Source organism: Martes martes, assembly GCF_963455335.1.
Source record: "Martes martes genome assembly, chromosome: 14".
Classification (NCBI taxonomy): domain Eukaryota; kingdom Metazoa; phylum Chordata; class Mammalia; order Carnivora; family Mustelidae; genus Martes; species Martes martes.
The window spans coordinates 40,825,466-40,853,448 of record NC_137902.1 but is presented as its reverse complement, the minus strand read 5'-3'; the positions used below and the strand labels follow the sequence as shown (position 1 = coordinate 40,853,448).

The window sequence follows — 27,983 nt, the reverse complement described above, 5'->3', positions numbered from 1 at the left end:
CAGCTTCGGTGACTGTGACAACCCTGGGTGTTCCTCAGGGAGGTTCATAACCCACTTCTGAACCCCAGGCCATTCCACCCATCCGACACCTTGGGGACTTCCAAATCTGCAAACAATTTGGTAACCTTCATTCTACATGACCATAAAGAAGGAGTCAGGAATCCAGACATCATGCTATGTCAGCAAATTTAATAAAGAATGCAAAAAAAGTAACCCAGTGGGCTACTCAGATCCCAGGAGTCATCTGTTTTAATGGTCACGGGACTGTCCCCTCTGACAACTGCCAGGCCCTGCATGGTCAGAGCAGCATCCAGATCCCACATGGCGCTTGGGCTGCTCCCAAGAGTCCCTCCTGGGGGTGTCGGGGACTCCTCCCTCCGGCTAGCTCCAGAGCTCCTGGCACCACAGAAGCCCAGGTCCAAGCTGCAGGGCCTCATGGTTCCTCATGAGGCGGACGGCCATCTCTGCTCAGAGGCGGCGAGCACCGTTGTTAACGGGAGTTCTTTCCACTCCTTCACTTTGGGGCTTTGTCACCTCTTGCTCCTACAGTCAGGCTTCCGAGGGTTGAAAAAAACTCCTCCATTTCCTTCTGCAGCAGCTGGTTCCTCTTCTCTGCGTCTTCCCGCGCCCGCTCTGAGTTCCTCAGCTTTATTTCCAGCATTGTGTACTTTTTCTTTTCCTGGTCTAGTTCTTCTTCTAGCCGTGACATTTGTTTCCTCAGGTTGGCACTACCTTCTTCAAGTCTTTAAAATCAAGAAGAAAGACACTGTTTTAGCTTTTGGCCAGCTGGGTTTCAGCAAACTCATGCCTACATGCACGCCTTCCAAAGGAGCTGGACAGACGGCCCGTGGAGGGGAAGGATGCGTGCAGGCTCAGACCTGGCTCTGGGACAGGCCTCACAGGCCTCTCAGGTCCTCACCAGACCTGGGCACTCATCCCCAGGGCACCTCCCCTTGGCCTGTGATCCAGAAACGCCAGCATCAGCATTTGGCCCTTGGGCACTGGAGGCCAGGGGTCTCCCTGAGTCCTCACTAAAATATAAAGTCCACTGAGGAAGGGACCGCTGGCTGGCAGAAAACAGGCCTGGTTCCCAAATGGAGAGGGAAGTAAGAAACTGTCCCCTTGCCTTTGTTCGTCTGTGGGGCCCCTATACTCCAGCCTCCCTCTGGCTACCCCACCTCCCATGGCTCCCCAGACCCCAGCCAGACACTACGCGACTCGGGGAAACCCCCGTTTGCGTTGTCACCTCCACTACCCCTTATCCTTCACGCCCCAGCTCAAACGTCTCACCCTCCATGATACTTCTCTGGATCCCCCCCCACCCCCAGACATGCTTCTCTGGATGTTGACACCACACTTTACAAAGGCCAGCACGTCCGTCCTCTCAACCAGATGACTACTTCCTAGAAGGCCTCTGGGGTATGCTGAGCCCAGCCCCTGGGAACCAACACGCTGGAGTTTGAGCCCCAGCCTGGCTGTTTATGAAGAAACACAGATGGCCCTGAGTCCTGGTATCCTTTCTGAAAAAATTGCAGGGGCCAGCCCTTCCCCCCAAGAGCTACAGCTACAACGGACAAAGAAGACCACGTACAGCGCACCGCCTGTCACGTGGCATACTGGAGTAAGTATCCATTCCCCATCCCGTCCGGGACGAGGCCCAGGCCTCCACCCTGTCACTGAACACTAAGCATGAAGGAGGCAGGAAAGCTGCCTGCGCCTCGGCCCTCCATCTGGGGAGCACGGGACATGCTGTGACACAGAAGAACCGCCAAGGTGAGTGGCAGCAGACACCCCAGAGACCCCCCATTGCTTCTCCTCAGGCTCCAGCCCCCCTCTTTGCTCCTCCTTCTCTGTCCTGGCCCTCTCAAGCTCAGGCCTGGGCCCCTTGTCTTCCTCTCTCTGTGGTTCTTCGTGTGACATCATCCAGTCTCCAGACCCAAAGCATCACCTCCACGCTGACGACCCCTCAGCCTCTATCTCCCTCAACTCCACTCAGAAACTCCATAAGCACTGCACCTTAACAGGCCCACAAATGGCTCCTGACCCTGCCTCTCCAAACCACTGCAGCAGCCCTGGTGTCCCACTCAGTGAACACCTTCTTCCAATTACTTCAAAACAAAAAGTTCTCTTTAGTCAGTTTTCTTTCACCCCCATGTCTGGCCAATTAGCAACACCTTCCAAATATGTTCAGAATCTGGCTCTTCTCTCTACCTTGACTGCTGCCTCTGAGGTCGATGCTACTCACATGTCTAGCCTGGAGCTCCACACTCTGCCCTCCACCCCCTTTCTCACACTCCCCTCATCCCCACTTTCTTCTACATGCCTCTCCCACCACAGCCTCTGGGCTTCTGCCCCAGCCTTCCTTCTGTCTCAGCCCAGCCCTCCAACCCTCTCCCCACCATGCTCCCCTTCCCTTCACCCTGCTTTGTTCTCCTTTATCTAACCTTCTCACATACCACAGATTTTTAAAATCTGTCTCGTTTCTGGTCTCTCTCCGCCTCCAACCCCCAAACACCACCAAATAAGAATGAGAGTAGAAGTTTTGATCAGCTTTGGTCTTAGCTGTGTCCCTAGCATCTCATACAGTGTCTGCACATCATAGACACTCAGTGCATTCTCTTTTGGGAATACAGGAATTGGCACAGGGGAGGGGTTCTGAATCCTGGGAGGCAGGGCAGAAAGCTGGTTTCCCTCCAACCCCCCAGACCAGACCCAGTGCTGACTGACTGCTGTGTGCAGTTGTATTCCCCAAAGACCCACTGGACGGGGCTTCATTCTTTCTTGTGCTCCAACAGACCCTTCTCTCCTTAGACCACCCTGCCAGTGAGGGGACTACCGGGGCTGCCACTGCTGTCCCTTGCCTCTGTGAGCTTTGTCTTACCTCCAGCCCCCCAAGCAAGAGGGAGTGTGAGCAGTGAAAGTTTCCTGAGCTCTCTGGATGCACCAGGCCCTGAGCTCAGCACTGCCACCCACTGTGGCACTCAATCCTCAGGACAAATGGGTGCGGTCCCCCGAGCCCAGAGAGCCTGGCCACACAGACATTCGGCCAGTACACACTGGAATCAGAGAGCCTGCCTGGGATGCTCAGCCAGTGCACAGGGGGCAGGGACTCGACCCCAGGCAGTCTTATCCAGAGCCCCCCATGGAACAACACTGCATTTTCCCCTGAGAGACCAAGCTTCTGAGAAGATGAGAGAACTACAAGCTCAAGTTGGCTCCACAAACAGCTAAAGAAGTGAGAAGCTGGTTCTGACCTCTTCTGAGGCTGTATGAGGACAGCCTTCGCCTGGTAGTACCTCCCACATATTCTGTAGTTTTTGTCTGTGAGCTCATCTTCAGCTGTAATCATCTTTCTCTGTTATCTGCAGGGTGTTCCACTGTTCCTCTGGCTGGTAAATTCCAACCCAGTGCTCACATTTGTGGGGTTTCCCCCCAGTTGTGTACCTCACGGTTTTACTCATGCTGCGTCCTTTCTTCTCCTTGCTCAGTCCAGTTCTGTTGGTCCTTCAATTCCTGGCTCAGACCCTACCGTGACCCTCCCTGACCTCCTGCAGAGCAAAAGAGCCAAACACTGCCCCTCCAGCTCCCTGTAGAAACCCCAGTCTCCGAGTGAGAAGCAGGAACCCCCTCCACCTCCACTATCTCTGATGAGGAAAGGAGGATGTCAGAGCCCACAAACACCTTCTGCTAGTGGGTGGGGCCTGATCTATAGGTCAGACAGCTGGGGCCAGGGGCTGAGAAGCCTGAGAAGCTGGTAGAAGCACTGCACACTGGCCATTCAGGCGCTGCTGGTGACCTTGGTTGGAGAACCTGGTGCCTCAGAGCTGGAAAACACCCTCCTCCCAGGGAGGCTGGAAGGATCAAACCAGGACCATCTGTGAGCAAAAAGGATATGGCACAAAGCATCCCTCTGTGACCAGGGAAGGCAGGAGGGCAGAGCTCAGCACAGCCAGCTCCCTCCTCCTAGGAAATAGGATTACAATCCTGGAAGAAGTCCTTGTTCCCTTATCAGGCCCAACCATGGTCCACCAGCCAGGCTGGCCTGGGGTCTGCACTGCATGTGGGCACTTCCTCGGGTCCCTGCACACCTCAGGGGGCCTGTCTCCTCCCTGAGGGCCACACAGGGACCTCCATGCTGAGCCCCTCCATTAAAGGTGCTCAGAGCAGCGCAGGCTGGGATTTTCTCTCACTCACTCAGCAGGCATTTATGGAGCTCCGACAGCAAGCCATGCCCTGTAGCTCCCGAGCTTTTACAGACACAGGACCCCACCCCTCCATTCCCAGCCCTGTTCTGGGGGCATTGTCTCAGAAAAGTGGCTTCCTGGGACTGGCTGCTCTGAGCCTGGCCTCAGAGAGGCTTTCTATCAGAGCCAGAGGCCATGACCAGACACAGACTACCAGGGCCAGTGCCCCATGAGCTGCTGGCCACAAGGGTTCTGCCCGGCCCCAGGGGTGCCAGCCTCGCACGTGCCCCGTGGCTGCAGCCCTTTACCTTTTTATACTGGTCTCGTACTCAGTCCTCTGCCGGCACAGCTCCGCCCTGAGCTCCGTGACCAGGCCCTGGAGAGCCTCGGAGCAGCGGGCATAGTCCTGGGTGGGGCTGCCTGGGTCGCTGGGCTCGCTGCTGCTGATGCAGGTGCCCACTTCGTCCAGGCCGCGGCCCAGGTCCGGGGATCTGCGGTCCTCACTGCTACTGGGGAAAGGGGAAGGCTCAAGGGCCCCCTCGGTGTGCAGGGAGCTGCAGGCGGACGAGTCGCTGGCCCGGCAGGCTGTGCAGCTGCTGACTGAGCCCCTGGCCGATGCCTCGCAAGAGGAGGCCCCCGACCATACCGTGCTGGCCACACTGGGGGTGCTGGGGAAGAGGCCGCTGGGCGGGGGCACGTTGTCGTAAGTGGAGAGTCTCTGCGAAGAGCCTGAGTCCTTGAGCCGTTCTCCCGAGGAGGCCCGGCGGTGGCCACGCAGGGAGGACAGTCCGTTCATGAGCCAGTTCCCTCCAGAGGATATGATGGGCACCTCCAGGGATGAGCTGCCCGCCTTTGGGCTCCCCGAACGGGACCCTGACTGCCACAAGGAAGACTTCCAGTTGGGCAGAGTCTGCACTTTCTTCCCAGGGCTGGGGGCAGCAGGGCCGCCTCGGGTACCCAGGCCCATGGGGGAGGTTCTAGACAGCGCTGCCACAGTGGCCCCATCCAGAGACGAGGTCCTGTGTGATGGCAGGCCAGGGCTGCTAGGGCTGCTGGGGCTGCTGGGTTCCGGCTGGCCGTCCCTCGGGCCCTCCTCAGAGCCCCATCCCACGGTGCATGGTGGGCCCCCACGCGGGGAGGTCGGCCCTTCCTCGGCCCTCGCAGTGAAGAGTTGGCTGTGTTTGCGGATCAGGACGGTCATCAGGTGCTGGACCAGAGAAGTGCCTGCCAGGGAGACGGAGTGAGAAAACCTGGCTGTGGATGTCTCCAGTCCAGGCTCTCTAGACCAGACCCAACCCAGGGTGGCCGCAGTCTGGAACCAGGCTGCACCTCAGGAGAGGACTCAGCAAGAGCTTGACATCTGCCTCCAAAGGAAAGGACAGCCACCACACCCTCCAAATCTAGTGCAGACAAAAAATCCCACATCCCCTTCCTTGGACACAGAGGGGGCACTGTGCCTGCATCCCATTGGATCCCACTGGGTGTGGGGAAGAAGCAGGCACTATGCCCACAGGGGACGCAGAGCGAGCCCGTGGCAGTCTGGCCCTGGAAACCGGGACCTAGACGTCACAGCCTTCTCAGCTGCCCCAGGTCACTCCCCTGTACTGCCAAAGGGGTCTGTGTGTGACTGTCCACACAGTGGGCGGCACAAGGCTCTGGGTCAGGGACAGAGATGGCTTACAGGTGCAAATGGACACACACACACACACACACACACACACACACACACAATCCCACGTACATATGTTCACAACACACGAATGTACACAGTCCCCAACATGTACAACCCGCTCTCCCCTGACCCTACTCTCTCACACGTACACACACACACACACACACACACACAGTGACACACAGAATACCTCTTCTCCAGGCTGCGGCCCCCTGAGATGCAGCCTGTGGTTCCTGCCTGAGGGGGTTGGGGGTCAGCGATGAAAGGCAGGGAAGATACAATGGGAGCACAGTACCTATCCGCTTGCTTTTTCCCTCCTGCTACCCTCCACCAAAGACCAGAGCCTGGGAAGTTTTCCAGGGGATAAGGAAGGAGGGGTGGCTGGGTAGACCCTCCCACTGGAGGTAACTAAGAATCCTGGAAAAAATAAGGAATCCTTAGCCAGAAAACTGGGTGAAGCAGGAACTCAGTGTTTGCTGTTGGGCATTTGTTCAACCAGGCAGGCTGAGAACCTGGGGGGTCTGGGATAAGACCGAGCTGGGCAGGCCAAGGGGCGGATCTGAAGGAGAGTGCCACCCCAAGAGCCACACCCCAGGCGGACACAGAGCTCCATAGCCCATCCCCACACTCCTCTCTCCCAGGTCACGCTCAGCAAGGAATGGCAACTCCGGCCTCAGCTCGCCCCGCGGCAGCTCCAGCGCTCCATGCTGTGTGAGTGCCGGCCAGCCTCTGCATACCTCAGCTGGCATTGGCTGCGGGGCTCCCATCCGTGGGAAGCAGGACTCCCCAACTAACCACGCCGGGACAGTCTTCCACAGGCCCTCTGAGCGCAGACTCTAGCTTCTGGGCCAGCCTGGACCTTTGGCCTTTGATAAACCTGGCTGACAGAGTCACCTTACCTCTCCTGACCTCAGTTTCCCCATCTGCGAAGTGGGTGTAATAACCGCATCATGAGCCCGTGAACCTGACAGTGAGGTGATGCAGGGAAGGCCCTCCTACAGGCCCTTGCCTATCGCACACAGCTGCTCCTGCTGTTTATTATCATTATTATTTATACCCCAGGGTACAGCTCAGACATCCAGGAGACTGTGACAACTACTTAACATTTACTTACGGAAAGCAAAAATATCAGTGTGTATTCAAGAGCAAGGGCACTGACCTCTTCCATCCCCCAGCCTCTCCCACCATTCTAATTGCTCTCAGTGACCCCATCCACAGGGCAAAGTTCCTTTTCTTTTCATGCTGGACCCCATGGGGTCAGTGGGGGGAAAGGGAGGGTCCCCTGAAATAGAGCCCCTTCCCACTGGCCCGGCCCTTGGCTGGACTGATGCAGGGTGATGCTTCTGAGGACCCTTCCAGGACCAAGGGGAGGCCAGACTGGGCAGCACCCAGCACCGCCATGCACCCCTCCACCATTACCTTCCATGATGGTTACCGGGTCTTCTATCTGTGGCCGAAGTATGTTGGGTCCAAAAACGGTTGCTAGGTTCTGGACACTCATCTTGTTGACATTTGAGTGCGACTGGACTTCATCCAGAAACCTGTACAGTAAGGAAGAAGCAGCTGTCGGAAAAGCAAAAGCTGAAGCCAGATCTGCTGGGAGATGCCTGGCCTTCATGCCCAGCCATGTCCATATGTGTCCACGGCTGCTAGGCATAGCCAGCTGCCCCTAGCAAACTCTGAAGAGGGCAGAGCTAACCCCTCTGAGGGCTAGGAGACGGCCATCAGAAGCAGAGGCCAGTGGGACAAGGGCCCATTGTCAGTGAGGCAGCAGGACACACAGCCCTCCCACCCGCAGTGGGGGCAGATGCCCAAGAAGGCCAAGATGCCTCAGACGTGGGGCAAGGTGAAGGCTACACTGCAGGCCCTCTCCTGGACGTTCCAGGCACCTGGGTCGAGGCCACTGTGCTCGGGACACAGACCCCTGGGGGATGGGACGGCGAGAGGCACCCAGAGAAGGCTGAAGGGACACATGGTATGTCTCTTCTCTTCAGGAATATACACTAGGGACTATAACACTGCCTGCTCCCATGGGGACCGTAAGCCCCAGGAGTGCAGGGGCTGTGTTCTTTCCTGCCCCTCGCTGGCTCCATCAACACAGGGAGAGGAGTGTGGGGTGGGAGAATGACAGAGAATCCCTCTGGGAAGGGAAGCTCCCACCCCTAGTCACTTACTTGCAGATATATCTGAGCAGGTTGTAATTGGCCAGGGGAAGGCTGCTCACTTGCTTAGCCAACTCCAGTGTCCCCTTAGGATTGAAAGAGAAAAATAGCATTTCAAAGGCCAGCAGTGAGACTCCAGGCCCTTCTGCTGGAGGAAGGACTGAGAGCAGGGACAGGAATCTGAGTCCAGACCTCCAGCCAAGGCCCCTGCCACCAGGCCCCAGGTGGCCAGAAGGTGCCACCACCTCCACCACCCTCTGAGGAGCGGTGACACCAGCCTTGGGGAAGCAGGTTTACTTTTGCGGAACTGATGTGAAGGGTATGCCTCTGCAGGGTCAAGGAGGAATGTCAGGGCCACAGCTCAGCACTTACAAAAGCACAAATATTTGCCAGGTAAAGACCCCTCATCTCCCACAAGGCTGAAGGTCGGCAAAGAGTCCTCCAGCCAAAGCTGGCTTAGGGCTGCAGGCAGGCACCTACAGGAGAGGGTGAGGGTAGGCGTGGGAGCCCTCTGTCCTGGAAGCAGTCTCAAATTCTTTTGGGAGGAGGCAGGATATAAATAGATGAGAGGTCTGGTGGTTTCTGAACCCTGTGGCTTGCCTGGGTAGCCCAAGGTTGAGCTGGGTAGTTTAGCAGGAGTCCCTACTATGTGGGGATCCACACCTGGGCCCCAGGCCCCCAACCACGACTAGAACTTGGCCTGCTTTAGGAGGTAGCTGCTCCTCCCAGGGACTGAGGCCTGCACACAGAGTGGACCATACAGAGACAGGGGACGTTCCAAGCACCCACGCATATACAGAGCAGGCTGCTCCGGGCCCCCTTCAGAGCGGGAGGGTCAAGGCCTCCCATCTTACAAAGCAGGCTATAGGCCAGGATCTATGGGCCATGAAAGTCACTAAACGTCCGTACCCTGCTCCATACACCCACCTCCCAGTAGGCCCGCTTCCCAGGATGGGTCCCCAGGAGCCACTAACCTCCCCCTCGTCCTTGGTGAGCAGCTGGGCACAGCTGAGGAAGTCCTCGTACCTGGCGAAGGGGACCACAGGCTCGGGGAGCTCCCGCAGGTAGAGCTTCAACAGAGAGGCCACCGTGTGCACGTCTGTTGTGCTGTGGGCAGGGGGATGTGCATGAGGCCTGGGACACCAGAAAACCCCAGAAGTGGCCAGTACCTCGTGCCCCTCCCCCAGGGGCAGCCTCCGTGCTCATGTCCACGTGCGTGCTCAATGTGTCCAGTCAGCCAGGGAGCTGAATGAGTGAAGGGTCCCCTTCTTCTGGCCTGGTGGTTGCCCCGGGGTCCAGTGCAGGACAACATGAGAAGAGCTCTGCTCCCAGCAGGGGTGGATGATGGGGAGACTGAGCTTGCTCCCCGCTCTCCACCCCCCAGAATGGCTCACCGATGGCAGGCGTGGGGCTATGTCAAAGGAACCTGCCATGCTGGCCTGCTGAGCTCCTGGAAAGAGCGGGCATCACTGGGCACTGGCCGCTGGGGGCCAGGCAGGTCAGAGGTCAGGCCCCTTCCCTCAGCCTCCGGGTTCCTATTTACATTATGGACGCCTGGGCTTCTATGTTCATCAAACTATTTCTAGTGCCCCAGTGCCCTGCGTGTCCCCTCTGAGGCCTCAGTCTCCTGTGCCCCAGCTTGGAGCTGCCCAGGCTGGTTTGCCCCCAGTGGAGGGCAGCAACCCTGGGCCTCCTGGCCTCTGGGTCCAGATCCTGGACTGCGGTCTTGGCACCTCCTCTAAGCTCACCTTCCTGGATTGGCCTGGGCCCTGGGTATTTCATCTGCTTTCCTAGGGCCCTGAATTTAGACCCTGAGCCTGCGTCTCCCTCACAGCAGGCGCTCAGGAAAGGTGAGCCTGGGGCCAGGAGAACGTGATCTTGCTGTCCACAGCTGGTCTCGCTGAGTTAAGCCCTAGGGTCTCTTCTGGCTACAGCATTTGGGATTCTGCAGATCAATACACCATATATACTTCAGACCACATATCTCGGGCCCCTCCATGCCTCAGGTCTGGTGGCTCTCAGTCTGGCCTGGCCACACGGCCCCTGGCTCTGCTCCTACTAACCTTCTCCAGCCAGCCGTGCTGCTGCCCATGCCCTCCACTGCCTTCCCCCAGGCCTCCTCACCTCCTTCACCAACACCCCCCACTTCCTGGGTGCTCACAGCCCCTGGGGGTACCCAGGCTTGAACCCAGTCCCCATCCCCCACCCACCATTGGAACACTGTGGGTTCAGTGCTGGCCACTGCCGGAGCTAGAGCCCCAGGAGGCTGGGGGAAGGGGCCAGAAGCAGGGAAGATCTGCAGGCTTATGCCCGGGGAAGACACAGGCAGTGAGAAAAGCGTGGCCTAGGCCCTACTGATATGTCTCCCTTTGGCAGGGAGGTGAAAGCTTTTCTGTCCTGGGCAAGCGGACTCAGAGCAGCCCTCCCACCCTTCCATTCTGCCAGCCTCGCTGGCTGGAGCACCACTGTGGCTCCTCCAGGCCCGCAGCTTTCAGTGCTCTTGGCCCCTAGCCTGTAGGGCAGCCCCAGTTCATAAGCCCCTGGCCCACAGGTCCCTGCAGCCAGTCATGTCCAGATCCTCTGACCCACCCTGGTTTAGGGAGCCTGGCCCAGCACCCTGACTGCCTTGCCTTCTTTCCTCCCTGCCTAGAAACCCACTTCCTCAACCTCTCCTTCCTTCCCTACTCACTGCAGAACCTCTCCCTTTAAATGGTGGTTTAAGGCTTTCTTGGTGGTACTTGAACCCCACCCCCACCCCTCCTACACACACTTATCCTGAATCCAGGCACCCTACCCTAGCACCTAAGGAAAACGTTCTGCAGCCCACAGCTCTGTGATGCCCACCAGCTTGTAAGCCCCTCTAGGGCAGGTGCCGTCACCTGTCCCACTCCTTCCCCCAGGATCAGGCTCAATGCATGTGGTGAAAGGAGACAAGATGCACAGGCAAGGAGGGCAGCCCAGGGGCCCAAATCAGCTTCTGCCCTTACGGTAGGTGTGACTTGGAGAGAGGTGGCTAATCCGAGAGCCCCAGTTTCTCTGCCTGCAAGGTAACACTTCCATTCCTAGATAGCTCTTCTTTCCTAAGTGTGGACCTCCCCTGGGAATGGGGTCAGTCCCAGGCTCCACATCTACCGACAGACCCTCCAAGCTGTAGTGATGTGTCCTGGCAGAAGCTGGAGACACGAGGGTGCTCTGCACCAAAAGAAGAGCTGGGAAGGCTGGGGATGCCAGCAGGAGCCCCTGGGTTTATCCTGGGGGCAGAGGGGGGCCTTGACTATGAGGGCAGATCTGAGAAGAAAGGGTAGCTCCATGGAGGCCAAGGTGGGCTTGACGCAGGAAGAACTTCCTATGAAGCCTGCTTTAATGGGTGAGGTCCCGTCAGGGAGAAGAGGCCCAAAGTAGCCCCACCTCCAGGGTCATGGTCCTTGGGCTCTTCAGTGAAGTGGACTCTACCCACACAGTATAGCCCTGGACCCGGGAAGCCCCAGGGATAGGTTAGGACGGGCACTGGGCCAGGACAGGTGGAGGAGACTGGGGAGCTGCCGCTCCATGCTGCCACTGAAGGGGTCCGGGGATGGGTCACCCCAGGGAGGCAGAGCCAAGAGGGAGGCCCTGCAGGAGGCCAAGAGTCCCAAAGGTTTACACACATCCCCTGGGGCAACATTCCTGCGTGGACATGAGTGCGCCTTGCTAGTGACAGTGTCCAGCCCTGAGAGGAGGCCCTGGGCTGCTGCCAAGATTCCATGTCCCGTGCTCTGTCCATGGGGACTGGGGGCGGGGGGAGCTGGCTGAGCACGTGTGCTGCTGTGGGGAGCCATGCCACCCACCATCCTGCCGCCAGGCTTCCTGGATGCCAGCCCACCTCTGCTCCCTGGAGACTGTGTCCTGGGACGAGTCCCCACAGCGGGGGATGGACGGGGATCCCGTCTCTGCCGCTCTCCCCCAGGAGCTCACCTGTCAAACAGTGGCTTCTCCCCACAGTCGAAGGAATCCTGCAGGTCCCTCACCAGGTTGGCCTGGCCGGGCATGCGGAAGAGGCCCTCCTCGGTGAGCCCGCGCTCCCGGATGAAGTCCACGCACTGCTCCACCAGCAGGGGGGCCAGACGGGGGCCATACTTCCGCTCATGGTGGACAGTGTCCTCCAGGCGCTGCCCAAAGATCCCTGGGCACAGAGGGGAGCTGGTCAGGCCCTTAGCGAGCCAGCTCAGCAGTGGGGGGAAAGGGCACCTGGGACAATGGGGGACAGAGGGCGTGGTCAGGGCCCAAAGTGGCTCTTTCCTGAGGGAGTGAATCAGAATCTGGGAGGGCACACACCAGGCAGCTGGACCCTGGGTCAACTGCAACAGGGAACCCGAGGGCACAGCGGGCAGGGGGCCTGTCCTGTGCTACAGAATTTAAGTCTGAGAAACTTTTACACGGCCCTGAGGAAACAGGAATTATGCATTTTATTGATTGGTTTGTTTATGCAACACTAACCTCCAAAGAGGAAGGGCTTACATTTAAAAACCCAGGACCATGTCCCCCCAAAAGATGCACCCTAGAATGTTATTAGCAGCACTCTTCGCAATCCCTCCAAATGAGGAACCAGCTGATAATGCCCATCAGCAGTAGAATGAGCGGGTGTGCCACGGTCTACTCCTACTGTGCAGAACCAGATGGTGATAAGAACAGACGGCGCGCAGCTCACACAACCAGACAGATGACACGCCGATGGGCAAACATGGCTCAGCACCCTGGATCATTAGGACAATGCAAGTCAAGCCACGGCGAGGCACCACCTCGCACCCCGTTAGGATGGCTGCTATCAAAAAAAGCAAAAACAGCAAGTGTTGGCAAGAATGTGGAAAGATTGGAACCCTTGTGCAGTGTTGAAGGGAATGAAAACGGTGCAGTCACTATGGAAAATAGGCAGGTGCCTTCGAAAATGTAAAACAGAATTACCCTATGACCCAGCAAGTCCACATCCTGGTACAGAACCAAAGGAACCCAACGCAAAGACTTGAACAGACGTTTGTACGCCCATGTTCACGGTATATTATGGATTATATTCAAAAGGTAAGGAGCACCTGGCTGGCTCAGTTGGTAGGACATGTGACTCCTTATCTCAGGATCGTGAGTTCAAAGCCCCATGTTGGGCATAGGGTTTGCTTTAAAAAAGCAAAGCAAAACAAAACAAAAACCAAAGACAGAAACAACCCAAATGTCCATCAGCAGATACATGGATAAACAAAATGTGGTACATACGTGCAATGGAATATTCTTCAGCCTTAAAAACAAAAAGGAAACAGACACTCTACATTGGATAAACCTCAAGGACCTTGTGACAGTGAAATAAGCCAGCCACAAAAACACAAATACTGTATGATTTCACTTATGTGAGGTACTTAGAATAACAAATTCCTAAAGACAGGAAGGAGAACGGTGGTTGCCAGGGGCTGGAGGATGGAGCTGGAGTTTCAGTTTTACAAGATGAAGGAGTTCTGGAGCTGGATGGTGGGACAGCGAATGTGCTTCACGCCACTGAGCTATACACTTAAAAATGGCTAAGATGGTCAACGTTATCTTAGTTCTTTTTTACCAACAATTTTTCAAAAGTTTTTTTTAAGAAAAGGATGCCTGGGTGGCACAGTCAGTTAAGCATCTGACTTTTGGTTTCAGCTCAGGTCCTGATTTCAGGACTGCAGGATCGAGCCCTGGTGTCTGGCACTGTCCTCAGTGGGGAGGCTGCCTCAGATTCTCTCTCCCTCTCCCTCTGCCCCTCCCGCTCTTGTGTGCACGCCCTCTCTCAAATAATAATAATTTTTTTTAAAAAGCTAAAAAAAAAAAAATGAACAGAAGCCAGACCTAGAGTACCCACTGCATGACTCTAGCCATGTAATGTGCAACACAAGAGCAGGACACGGTCACCCTGAGGGTCAGTGACTAAAAGGGACACTGGACCTGGGCACTGCTTACCCAGCTATGTTCACTTTGAGAGAAATCATTAAACTGTACACTTGTGGTTTATACACTTTCCTGTATGCTGCATTTCAAAAACATTTGAAAAAAAAAATCAGGAAGCAAGAGATCCAAAGCATTTAATACAGGACAGGAAAGCAAATGAGGGTTGGAGGGAGAGAGTAAGAAGTAGAGGCACTCTGGACTGAGAAGGCCTACGACAACTAAATATTCAGCCGGCTGAGAGGTTCCTGGCAGTCCAGGCAAAAAGCAGAAGCAGCTGAGATCCATAAAGCAAGCGTGCATGCACTCTCCCCACTCCCCTCCGTGACGGTCACAGGATAAACATACTTCTCCCAGCCCTAAGCTCTATGAGGACTTTCAACTGCCCAACGTCTTCCATAGGCATGGGTGATGCAGAGACCTTCCCCACAGGGTGGCTTTGGGGGTACGACAGGGGCATGATGCCAGAACCCCACTCTATCCAGGCATGTGGCTACCGAGCCATGTGGCTACCAAGCCCGGGATGGGGAACCAGTCAGGTGAGGGTTCAATCCCTCCCTTGCCACTGAGCACTGGCAGGACTCTGGGCACCTGCTCAGCTCCCCACACAGTGGCTAGCTTGAAATAAAATCCATCCGTCCCTAATGCAGGGCCTGGCATAGAGCAGGACTCAGTCAAGGTTCCTTCTCCTCCTGCCTGGCCCAAGGACAAAGCATACAGACTCTGGGGGTGAGACTTCTTCCTTCTAGAAGACATGCCCATGTGGAGTGCACCCAGGGATGCCATCAACGCTGTAGGGAGCACTGTGTGCATGTGTGTGCCTGTAGGTGGACTTGGGCGTGCAAGGCCGTGCATGTGCATGCGTGCAGAGAGGACACTGACACAGCTAACAGGGAGACTCACGGTGCCAGGTGCTGCCCTAAGTGCCTCCCCTCCCCATTTTTCAGACGGACACCTGGGAGGCCGACGACTTTAAGAGCACACCCAGAGTCACTCAGCATGTGACAGGGTCAAGGTTAAAACCCACGCAGGCTGCCTCCAGGCCTAGAGAATGTTCTAGGCCACATGCTGCTCCCTGCCCACGCTGGTGCCTGGATACTATCCCCCACCCCAGTCCTGCGTCCTGTTTCCCCAGTCTTGACCAGCAGTTCCCAAGGATATGGTTACTGGGCAGCAGGCAGAGGTAAGCAGAGACTACAATAGGACAGGAGAGGACAAGCTGTCTGCCTCCTGGGACTGGGGGCGGGAAGGGGGGCAGTGACCCTGGCCACAGGCGTGAGGCCTGATGGGCCAGTCAACAGCATTGAGTGCAGGGCCTGAGGCTGCCATCAGACTGGCATGTGAGCTGCCTAGGGCAGCTCAGGTAAGCCTCTCTGAGGCCACCCCAGGGCCCGTCACTAACAGTGTCCTGGCCTCTCTGCCCAGCCTGAGAGCGGCCTGAGCTGGTCCCAGGGACACAGAGTCCCTGTTCCCTCTCCCTACACTCAGGGCTCAATCACCTACACTCAACAGGCCACATAGGCCCAAATGCTCTTGTTCAGCTAAGGAGAAGTATGCACCATTTTAATAGTAGTTATTTAAAATCAGATTAACAATGAATCTTGGAACACTGCATCAAAAACTAATGATATATTTCATGGTGACTAACATAACACGATAAAAAAAATGTTTTAATATTAAAAAAAAATAAAATCAAGAGATCTCACATGAAAATCTGGATTTCCAGCTTCTCTTGAAAAAATTCCAAAGATCTGGAGGCACTAGGCTTGAATTCTGAAACAACAACATTGACGGAGTCCAGTGGCATCTGTGCCCACAATCGTCCAGTACCTGCCACCTCTCCCCAGTCCTCACTGTGCCCTGCTGCCTCACACGTAGCCTAAACTTTACCCATGGGGCTCTGACAGGTGTTCACCCCTTTTGCTTTGACCTTCATGGCACAGATGCCCTCCAGGGTACTGTGGTAGGGATGAAGTAGGAGAGGGGTCCTGATTCACAGGAGGTAGAAATGGGGAACCATGCCTGTCATGACCAGAGACATTTGCTAGAACCTCAAATGAGTAAGCAGCGGACATACAGGGGGAACAGGCCAGGAGCGGGGGTGGGGAGGGGGGACGTTGGCTGCCATTGCACACTCATTGCCTGCCTCCCTCCCCACTTGCGCACACGCCCCTCTCTTGTCAGCTCTACCCACTACTCAAGCGCCCTCAATGTGTCTGCTGTCCTGCTATCCGGCCGGTGCACAGACTTCTGCCTGGACGTCTTCCTCTTTAGTCTGCGCAAATTTCCTATGAGCCCTCGACAACAGCTTACATGTTCTCTTCTATGTGAGCTGTGAGTGCGGGAACATTCACCTCTGCCCACATCCTCGCTGGGAGCCACCCACAGTCCTGAGCTAGTGCCGGCCTGGGAGCAGAGGTCAAAGGAGCACCCAGTGAAGCCGGGTGACTGATCTAGGGCTCCTGCACTCAGCTCCCGATGCTGGGCTCACAGGTGACTGAAGGCCACAGTCAGGAAGATAGACACCGAGGAGAGGAATTCTAAAACTCCCTCCTGAGATCCACAAAATGGGTAAACCGGTCCAGCCTCCTCTAGGCTCTAGCCCTTCTTGCTCTCCCAGCTCCTGTCCCCTGACATCCTTCTATCTGTCCATCTGTCCATCCACCCTCATCCCCCTCGCACTCACGCCTCACCCTGCTCCCCCCAGGGCTGGAAACGGGCACATCCTATCAGGGCCTACTCAGCTGAACACTCCTCGCTGCCTCCCTCCTCCCCACCCAGGAGCAAATGCAACAGAGCTGGGAGGCCATGTCCTGCCCCACCTTCCTCTAGGGTGCAGACCTGGGCCAGACAGAGAGCAGCTACTTCAGGGCTGGCCCCCATCTCTGAGAGCCCCCTCCCAAACTCAGAACAGACAGGGCCTCCCTGTGAACCCCTCCTTACCACTCACCTGCCCTCCTAGATGGGGCTGGGAGCCAGCAAAGGGAAGTCTGTAGGGCCCCGGGGCACTTCCAGATAGATAGAGGGGATCTGGCGGGGAGGAGGGGACACGGACACTGGGGTGCAAGGATGAGTAGGAGATAAGCAGGCAGGCTGGAGTCAGGCATGGGAGCAGAGGCCCCAGGGCAGATCTTTGTGGGAGTCTGATGTGGACCACAGGGCTTGGAGGGTGGCCTTGAGGGAGTGTAGTTGTAGAGCCAAGGACCGGCCGCTGTGGTGAGCACTGACCTCCCATGTTGCTCAGGGGCTTTGGGAAATGGCAACACTGCCCCACAGGGTCTCCGAGTGCTGAGGCTGGTGACAGGACTGGGCTGGGGTGGGGGTGGAGACAGAGGCAGCAGGCGACAGTCACCACTGAAGGCCATGAAGACTAAGATTCTGAGTCTACATGTGCACTGGTCTGGGTGTACGTCCCACCGGAGCTGCTGAGGGGAGGAATGGCCTCCTTTCCTGGGCCTCAATTTCTCCATCTAGAAAATGGGATGACCGTATGGTCTCTAAGAGATTGCCCTGAGGCCCTGCGCGAGGCACCAGCAGGCTTCGGACTGGAGCCCATATCCCCAGCATGGCCTTCGGGTACAAGCTGCCCCTTCACGTCCCTCCAGGAGAGAGGATCTGTGGAGCACCGAGGGAAAGCTCACTCCAGCTCAGCGTCCTCGGGCTGCCTTCCCAGCCGTCCACCACCTGGAGGCCACCTGCACTCAGGGCCTGGCCTCCTTCCGCCAGGGGGCCTTGCCCACCCCTCCCCTGGCAGGGGCCCTCTGGCAGAGCCTGGTAGGGCTGGGAGCAGCCGCCCTGAACTCCCTTAGCCCTCCTGGCACGTCTCGGAGGGGAGCCATGCCAAGAACCAGTTCCAGTAGGTTTGGCAGATCCCTGGAAACCCAGCCAGCGTGCCGGTTCCTCGAGGTCCCAGCCCACGCTCTTCACAAAGCTCCGGCGTTGCCACCAGAGAGGAAACTGGCAGAGGCGGCCTTTCCTGTGGATGAACCTGCTGATGGGCTCAGAGCTGGGCTTTCTCGCCTGCCAGCTCTCCCCCGGCAAACCCCTGCTCTCACTCCCCTTGCCCCAGAAGCCCACACCAGAGCAGGAAGTTGCAGGCCACAGGCAGGGCAGCCTGCTGGTGCAGATCCCTGTCCCCGAGGGCCTTGGGCACAGCGAGCAGCCATGGGAGAGCGCATCACCGCAGGCACACGGAAGCAGGTGGGTTTACAGGTGGCCTTCTCCTGACCCAGGAGGGCCGGCCCAGGGCCATGGCTCTATGGGCTCCCAAGGGCCCAGCAGGAAAGGGAGGCAGGTGGCATTCCCTCTCAGGCGGATTCCTGAGCAGGGACTTAAGGCCTCTCCGGCCAAGCTGGGGCTCTCTCTAGTTGGGGGACTGCAGGACACGGCGGTGGCGGGGGGGGGGGGGGCAGGCCACATCAGGGAAAAGACACAAGGAGGAAAAACATTCTTAAACTCTCCAGACCTGCAGACTTTGGGAAGCCCCTTCCTGCTCTCAGCTCCCCTGCCAACGTTTGTCAACCCACCCTTCCTGCACGGTGTCTGTCCAGGCGCCTGACCCTGCTCCAGGAAACCAACACACGGGGCTGTGACCCTGCCTCACCCACCGACAGGCTGACACCAGCCAGGAGGGAGGAGTACAGCGAGAGGCAAACCTCACCCAGCCGCTGCCGGCGGGTCCTGGCCAGGGCGGGCCAGCCCCGGGGCGGAGGATCCCTCTCCCGCTGGTGGTAGCCAGCCCCGCGCCCCGCCACAGTGGCCCCCCTGAGGCCCGGGGGGCGAGGGGGGGGGAACGTGGGACGAGCACTGGGCTTGGAGTCCGGAGCCCGGGGCTCCCATTCCGCTCGGTCCCCGCTCCGCTCCTCCGGACCGCCACCCTGGACCCCAGATAGGAGGAGCGAGCGGCCTCCGCCTCTCTCGCCGCGAACACGCAAGCGCCCGGGGCACCCCGACCCTCGCGCGCTCCCCGCCGCGCCCCGGCGAGACGCATGCGCCGCGCCCTCCTCGCCCGCGGCCCCGCTCCCGGTCCCGCGCTACCTGGGGCGGCGGGCGCGCAGCAGGCGGGCAGGCGGCAGGGCGGCCGCGGGCAGGCGCAGCACCGGGAGAAGGCCCGCGCGGCCGGCATCAGGCCCATGGCGCGCCCGGTGCGGCGGCGCAGGAATGCCCGGCACGCGCGCAGGTAGCGTCTTGCCCGCCGCCCGCCCGCCCCGGGCCCCCGGACCCTGCAGGGAGGGCGGGAGGGAGGGCCTGCGCTCGCGGAGTTCCCGAGATGCCACGCCTGGAGTTGGCCCTCGGGAGAGCTCCCCGTTCAGACGTCTCACCCCCTTCTCCCGAATGCTCGATGGGACCAGGCTCCGCAGGAATGAATGCCAGCAGCAGCTCCCAACGAGGGTCCCTTCCCGAGGCGCCGAGGACTCACTCTAGCAGCTCCCGTTCCCCGCAGGCTGGGAGGCAGGTGTTCCCGGTGGAGCAGCGGAGGCCCAGGAAGGTCAGGTAATTCGTCCGGCTCACCCAGCCTGGGGAGTGCCGAGCTCGGATCTAAAGCTGGGCTCCTGCCTTTGGAGCTGGGGCTTGGGACTTAAAAGTCGGGTATCTTGAGGAGCCCTGAGAGCTAGTATTCATGTTCCCATTTTACAGACGTAGCGGCTAAAGCCTAGAGCGGTTGTGTAATTTTCCTAAGGTCACACAGCTAGTAATTGGACAGACCGTCTGTCCAAACTTAAAATATCCTTCTGCAGAGATGCGTTCTGTCAAAGGCAAGATGGTGTCCCAGGGAAATGAGCCCACAGCCCTGTACTTCCAAAGTTTGAAGAGTGGACAGATAGCCGGCCTTAGGGATATATATACCAGGAGGGCAAATAAACCAGCAAAGCTGTTGCAAAGCTTGCAACACCAGGCAGGAGGAACAGAGGTCCACAGGGGTCTGTGGGCAGAATTCTGTAAGGGGGAGCTTGGGGGAACCCTGGGGCTGGAAGGGGTGGTGGCTGGAAGCGGAGTGTGTGGGGCAGGGCCCCCTCTTCTTACTCTACCAAGCGGGGCTGGGGCTAGGATGAGGCAATATAAGGCACTCAGCACAGGCGCAGAATTTAAGGCATTCACCACATTCTAAAACACAGGTTCACAGAACGTGGGCCCCAGACCAGCAGCACTAGCCGCACCTGCGAGCCTGTTGGAAATACAAATTCCAGGGCAACAAGTGAGCAGGAAGCCTGCGGGTGGAGCCAGTAGCCTACTTTCTCAGGCCTTCCTCTGGGTGACTCTGATGCTGGCCAACACTTGAGAACACTGCTGTGTGCCTCCAGATTTACTTTCCTGGTTAGCGGCCATCTGGGGAGTGGGGTAGAAGCTCCCTCTCATCTCTCTTTTGCCCTCCCTGCAGAGGGCAGATGTGCTGTGTTTGCTGATGTGTCAGGGCTACCTAGTACTGTGAGCGTACCTGGGAGGCTCAGTCCCTTAAGCATCTGCCTTGGGCTCAGGTCATGATCTCAGGGTCCTGGGATCGAGCCCTGCATCAGGATCCCTGCTCAGTGGAGAGCCTGCTTCCCCCTCTCTCTCTGCCTGCCGCTCCCCTTGCTTGTGCGTTCTCTCTCTTTCTGTCAAATAAAGATATAAAATCTTAAAAAGAAAAGAAATCCACTGTTATTAAAAAAAAGAGAGAGAGAGAGTGCTGAGTACTTTGCATCGATCTTCTCTCCTGATTCCCCTGACAATCCTGCAAAGAAGACACTCTTATTCCCATTTTGCAGAAAAAGACAGAGAGGGTAACTGGCATACCCAGGGTCACACAAGTGAAGGGCAGAGCCAGATCACATGAGACCACAGCCCAGTGCTGAAATCTGTGCTCACTCTGCCTCCTCTCAGGCATCAGTGCAACATCAGACCCACCCTGAGGGCTTGTAGTCCTCTCCAAATACCTAGGCAAGTGCCCACCAGATAGATGCCAGGCAGCGCTGGCTACTCTGTGGGTCCCTCCTCTCCCGTCACAGTGAGCTGGCTAGGAGGCACTGCCCCTGTTCCCAGAACTGGGCACAGAAGTCCAGACATGCACAGGAGAGTGCTGCCCTCTTCACGAGAGCAAGTCTTCTGATCCATGAACATGGGATGTCTTCCTTTTTACTTCGGTATGTTTCAGTTTTTTCAACAATCTTTTATCACTTTCAGAGCAGTAAGTTTTATACTTCTTTTGTTACATTGATTCCTAACTATTCTCTTCTTTGGGATGCTACTGTAAACAAAGTTGTCTTAATTTCATTTTCAGTTTGCTCTTTGCCCCTGAACAGAAATACAACAGATTTGTGTATGCTGACCTTATATCCTGCAGTCTTGCTGTATTTTTTTGTGACGTCTAATTGTTTTCTAATGGATTTCTTAAGATTTTCTGTACATGGGATCATGTTATCTGCAAATAAGAGATAGATTCACTTCTTTCTTCCTTTCTAATCTGGATGTATTATATGTCATTCTTTTGCCTAACTGCTCTGGCTAGAACCTCCAGAACAGTGCTGATTAAAGTGAGAAAAGTGAGAATGCATGTCTTCTTCCTGATCTCCGAGAAGGTTCCAGTCTTTTTCCATAAGTATGATGTTGCCTGTGAGTTTTTTGTAGGGCCTTTGTCAAGTTGAGGAAATTCCTTTCTATCCCTATCCGTAGACCCTGGCAAGTTTTTATCATGGGAGGGTACCAGACTCTATTAAGTGCTTTTTCTGAGTCTACTGAGATGATCATGTGGTTTTTGTCTTTTCTTCTCTTGATGTATTATACTTGTTTCTTTTCAGGTGTTAAACCACCCTTGCATTCCTGGGGTAAATCTCATTCGGTCATGGTGTACTGTCCTTTCATATATTGCTGGATTCATTTTGTAGGCATTTTGTTGAGGATTTTTACATCCATGAGAGCTGTGGTGCCCTAGCCCTTCTTCTCTCCCTCTGCTGTACCATCAACCTTTCGAATTGCTGTTTTATCTCCCAGCTCAAACAAAGCAAAACAGTCCTCTCTTTACCTGACTTTGCCTCCAGCTACTGTCCCATTCTTGAAACCCTTGGTTATTCTCACACTCTAATTCCCCTCCTGTTGTCCTTTCTTATGGACCCCCTGTTCTCAGGCTTTATCTCCACCACTCCACTAGAACCATAGGTGCCCAAGGCAGCAGGGAGCTGAGCTCAACCCTAGTCCTCTGCTGTCCCTACACTTTGGTCCAAGGGGTCTCGCCCAGCCTCATGGCTTCAAACCCCTTCTATGTGTCAACAGCCCCCAAATACTTTCTCCAACCCAGTACTCTCTCCAAGTCTCTAGACTTAAATGTTTAATTGCTTGCTGGACATTTAAACTTAAGTCTCTAACAGGTATCTCAGACTAGGCTCCAGTGTGATCTCTCTATTTGCATTGCCAACACTGCACTTCCTCTGGTCTTTCTCATTTCAGTTAATGACTAATCCATCTCTCCAGCTGCCTGGACCAAAACATCTTGGGATTACCCTTGACTTTACTCATTCCCTTATACCTTTCTTCCATTCCAACAGGGAAGTACTAATGCCTTTATCTTAAAATATATCAAGAATTCGATTACTTCTCATCACCAGTACCATCTGGGACCAAGCTGTCATCATCTCTCACTGGCATTATTGAATAATGAGCCCCTAACTGATCTCCCTGTTTCTGTCCTTGCCTTCTTTGATCCAGTCTCAACACATGGCCAAAGGGATCCTGTCAGAACCCAAGTCAGGCTCTGCCATTCTTTGTTCAAAACCCGCCCATGGCACCAAGGTGCTCAGGAAAAGCAAGAGTCACCATAACCACAAGGCCCCACCAATTTCCATCCCCACTGCCTCTCTGACCCGTTTCCCGCTCTCTCTCTCTTCGCAGACTCTGCTCCAGGCACACTGGCTTCCTTGCTGCTCTTCCCACATGGACACTGCTGCCTCTGCCTCCAGAATTCTCTGCTCAGATATGTGTGTAATTCACCCTTTCATCTACTTTACTCAAAGGTCATGAAACGCTGACCCCATCATTCTTGCTTGCTCTCCCCACCTTATCTTTCTCCACTGAACTCCTCTTCAACTAAACTGCAGTGGGTTTCCTTATCTGACTCCTTCCCTGGTTTCTCCACAACGAGGGCAGGGACCTTGTCTGTCCTGCACACTGCTGTATCCCCAGCCCCTAGAACACATTCCCAAGTGAACAAATGACTGGTGGAATGAATGAGTGAATGCCCAGACAAGAGGTACCGCAGTCAGGGCCACCTGTGAGCAGGCCATCCGTGGTCATAGGCTCCACTGACCCCATGTGTCTGCCCACCCCCATCCGCCCTGCTTGCTCTGTGGGGACAGCCGGGCGCTCCCATGACTGCAGCAGGCACACTGCCCGTTCCCGCCTGTCAGAGGAGGCCCGCTCTGCGCCAGAGCAAACAGGCTTGAAAGGGCTCACAGACTCCATGATTAACAGCGAAAGAAGGACTGATCCTCTAAGCCTCCTTTCCAGGGGAACCCAGGCTAGTAACGGCTTTGCCAGGAAAGTGGCAGAGGCTGACTGGCCCACCTGGGAGTGCCCACGGCTTGCCCAGACCTGTTGGCCATCGCTAAGCCCTGGGATTTCTGCGTTTCCTCCATGCTTCGGGTAGAAAGGAGATTAGCGCCTTTGATGGCAGTTCCTGTTTTAATTCTTACAGGCTCTTCAGCTCACAGCTTGAGGAATTTGATAAACGCTGAGGGGCAGAGGGAGGGATGGATCTGGACCGTTAACCAACCGCACCCGGCAAGTGCTCCCGTGGGCACAGATTTCCACCAGGGACGTGTGTAGAAATGGAGCTGCTGGGGCCTGGGTGTGTGTGGCGTCCACTGTCACAGATGCCGCAGGCTTCCCCAGCGAGACACGCAGGTGCCTGGAGCACTCAGTCCTGGTTACCACTTGGAACCACCCAGTTTCCCTTTAGCCTTTCTGGTGGGTGGAGCGCTTTCCCACGCACCTCCCTGCTCACCAGTGCGGTGGAACGCTGCTGCCTGGGTTCACTGGTCCCGAGCAGTTCTACTTTGGTGAAGAGCCTGTTCGAGTCTCCTGCCCAGGCTTCTGCCATCTTGCCAGTCTTTGCAGGAGTTTGAGGACTAAATCATCTGACGGCTGCACGTGCAGCAGACACCTCCCACCCTGTAAGCTTGTCTTTTCATTTTCTTAATCTGCCTTTTGAGAACAGATGCCCTTCATTCTTTGGAGGACAATTGATCACATTTTTCCTACGAGATTGAGGACTTTTTGAACTCCTGCAAAAAATCTCTCCCTACCCCAAGGTCACGATGATGTTCTTTCTCCGGTTCCAAGCTGGCACTGTCATAATCAAAGTCCAGCTGCAGGGAGGTCTGCCTCTGGGCTCTACTTCATTCTGTGGGTTCAATTTCAACCATCCTGCACTGAAGGAAGTCTGGGAAGGCTGCAGAAATCCCTGAGTGGGCTTGGGTCTGGGGTCAAAGCCGCTGCAGACGTCAGAGGCAGGGAGGCCAAGCCTAACAGTGTGAGGCCATTTATGCCGCAAAGGAGAGCACCTGACTTTGACATTCTATTGACTCTCCTCCATGAGGATTCGTGGCTCTAGGAAAGGCGGTCGGGGAGGCTGCAGCCAGCAACGCCAGAGGAGAGATGGCGAGGGGAGGCGTGAGGAAGGGGCTCAGCCTGTAGCGCACCCAGGGTCTGGAGATGGGCTCCGAGCCCCATAGGCGAGCTTCAGCCCCTGCCTGACTCTCCACCACTCAGACACTGTGTGGGGGAGAGAGGACGTCCACAGCTTGCACGGTCACAGGCCAGCAGCCCCCAGTCTCCACATCAGCAGGGAGTGGAGCCCCAGCCCAGGCACCATGGCGACCCCTTCTGAAAGCTCTTTCATGATGACTGTGGAGGGACACCAACCTATAGAAACAGCAGCTGCACAACAAGGGCCACACTTCCTTGCTCTCGCACCTCACGTCCCTCAGCAAAGCTCAGCAGCAACAACTTCATCTGTGGCTGACCTCTCCTCACCGTCTCCTCCACTCCCACACCAGCCCGGGTCCCTGTCATCCGTGTCTGAGGGCTGTCTCAGCATGCTGCATCGGCTCTTGTCTCTCGATGCTCCACCCTCATGCGGCGGCCAGGCAGCCCTTTATAAATCTGAGTAAGGGCATGTCTATCTCCGCTCAGAGCCCTCCTGGTGCCCCATCAATTTAGAACAAAATCTGAGATCCCCAGCATGTCCCCAAGGCCTCGGTGACCTGTCCTGCCCTCTATCTTCCACTCTCCCGTCCTCACTCCCTCAGACCCACTCACCTTCCTGAGATTCCCTGTGCTCACATCACTCATGACCACCTCAGGGCCTTTGCACTTGCTGACTGCTCTGCCTGAATACTCCTCATCCAGCATTCGGCTGGCTCTCCTGGCTACTTCACTGAGATGGCTGAGCAACAGCGTCTAACACAGAGTCCCCTCTCATCCTACTGAGCTTTACTTCATTACGCTTCTCCCTACCAAACATCATGTGACACCTTTACTTGAGAGGAGAGGGAGGGTGGAGGAATTCTCTATGTTGTTTATCACTGAATTCCTAGCACCTGGGATAAGTCCAGGTACACTTCAGGCATCCAATAAGTGCTCTTAATCAAGGCGGAAGGGAGTAGACCGCAGCCACTGCTGTCAAATGGGGACCCGGGAGCAGGCTGTGTGGGCAGCCCTACGTGGCTGCAGGGAGCACGGCAGGGGGAAGGGCCCCAGGCCTAGTGCACACCACCGCATGAGCACCTGCTGTCCAGCAGGGCCCTGGGCGCAGGAGGCAGGTACGCACCCGCCACAGGATTCTCGGGGGAGGAGGGCATGTTTTGAAACGTTGCCCTGATGTCCCCTGCTGCTGCCCCCCCCAAGTGCACGGGAGGTATGACTCCTGGCGGCTGGCAGCAGAAGACCACACTGGCCTGCCTGCTGGAGGCCGCTCAGAACAGAGCCGGCAAGCCCTGGGCAAGAGGTGTCTTTGCAGGCTCAGTGCAGAGCGGGGGAGGGGACCAAGATTACCTGAAGGCAAGGGTTCTAGAGGGTGAGCATGCGATCTACGGGCAGTACCTCCGCCAAGTGGGGCCCAGATGACCCGGCGGATGGCCTGCACCCAGTCTTCCATGTCACGCTGGGAGCTGGCCATGAGCAGGAGCGCCTCGGGGTTGGCCGGCACCTTCTCCCGCTCCCCGGCACCACCTGCAAGACAGGAGACACAGGCTTACTACAAGGACTCTTGCATGACCAAGACCCCGGAATGCAGGCTCCCACCGCACCCTCCACCCCCTGGGCAGGGTGGGAGAAGGCCGCCTCTCCCAGAGCTGCTCAAGCTTTCTGGTTCTGGTTTGTCAGCCCCCGTGTCCCACCCCGCCTACCCCTTTCACACTTTTTGAAGCCTTTCCAGGTTTCAGTGTTCTCCTTTGGTTTTTGTTACATTTCTACATCAAAACGGAAATCATTAGAGCACCCTGGGCACTGTTAGGGAAAAAGCACTCCAATCTGAGGCCAGCTGGGAGAAGTGCAGAACCCAGAGCGCCCTGGCTATGTATTTTGTTTTGAATCGCTTTCCACCTCCTAGTCTGCAGGGCAACACCGCTCTCTGTTTTTTGTTTGTTTGTTTAAGATTTTATTTATTTATTTGACAGAGAGAGACAGAACACAAGCATGGTCAGTGGGAGAGGGAGAAGCAGGATTTCCACTGAGCAGGGAGCCCAATGTGGGACTCGATCCCAGCATTCTGGGATCATGACCTGAGCCGGAGGCAAACGCTTAACGACTGAGCCTTAACTTAGGATCTGACATCGCAGCCGCTCTCCTTCCCCAGCCTGATCATGAGACCTGACTCTCCAGAAGTAACATTGCAGAGGCTCGATATTAAACCAGCGTGGAACAAAACACTCCAGCATCCTCCACCTATCCCCCCTACTCACGGCTGGATATTGGGTTGTTTAATCTAAAGGCAGAGGGTGGCAAATCTCTTGATAGATGTTCATTAAGTGAATTTGTCCCTAATTGTTGCTCCAGTGGTTCTTACATTTTCATGTGTAAATGACCTAATTTTGGGATGTACCCACAACCCAGTTATACTGAACTTTATAGGTGACTTAAGGGATGTTCTAGAATAATCTTGTTTTTGTTCATCTCCAACATCCCGCAATATGTAACTCCCCCGTGTACTGGCTTGTGGCCCCAGAGCCTCAGACCCTAAACAGGACTGACTGCAGGGGTCGGCAGGGAGAGTGTGAATCCCAGAGACCTGGATTCTTGAGGGGCTGAGACAGCAGTTAGGGAGAACAGTGAGACCCAGGACACCCATCGCTAGAGCCCGCAGCCCTGGGATGGAGACCAGACAGGAGCAAGTGCTTTCTGAGCACTTGGTACCTGCTTGGGACTCTTCTAGAAGCTGCAGACACTTAAGTGGACAAAACTGACAGACACACCAGCCCTCCTAGGATACCTGCATCTTCACAAAGACTGTGGAAGGAGGTATTATTAATTTCTGCATTTTTAGACGGGAAAAGGAAGACACCGAGTGATTCTGGAACTGGCTTGACAGCCTGCAACGGCCTATCTGACAGCGGTCACGGCAAAGCCCCCAAGGACCAGTAAGCAGAGGAGAGTGCTCTGAGAGCTAGAGCATGGGCAGGGTGTGTCCTCGCTGTCTAGAGAGGCCTGTGTGGCCCAAAGCTCAGGAGAGTGGCAAGCAAGGAGACAAGCTTGCCTTGCCGGGGTCCCAGGATGCCTTCTGCACACTCAAGCCCTGTCCCTGCTGGGCAGCAGGGCTGTGGAGGTGGAGGGGAGGGGAGCCAGGGACAGAGAGAGGGGAGCCCGAAGCCAGACAGGCGGTACCCAAGGCTCAGTGGGCTGCCACTGAGGCAGGGAAGGCGGGGAGGGGAAGCCAGATGCCACCAGGAAGCTTCTCTGAACCTGCATCTCAAGATGACTCAGAAGAAAAGGATCTAGGACTCCCAAGAATTTGTTGTAGTTACTTGCTTGTCCTCAATACGCACTTTTGTACTTCAT

The 27,983-nt window shown here is 56.2% G+C and overlaps 1 protein-coding gene across 1 annotated transcript; it reads right to left on the bottom strand.

Moving 5' to 3' along the window:
• Positions 1–170: 170 nt before the first annotated feature.
• ARHGAP22 (Rho GTPase activating protein 22) lies at positions 171–27,983 on the bottom strand (the record flags this gene model as incomplete). The annotated part of the gene is made up of 8 exons (XM_080822928.1): positions 171–743; positions 4,493–5,408; positions 7,276–7,397; positions 8,031–8,104; positions 8,993–9,125; positions 11,973–12,180; positions 26,031–26,159; positions 27,971–27,983. 8 exons carry the CDS (start codon positions 27,981–27,983, stop codon positions 515–517), a joined length of 1,824 nt encoding a protein of 607 aa, XP_080679054.1. The 3' UTR covers positions 171–514.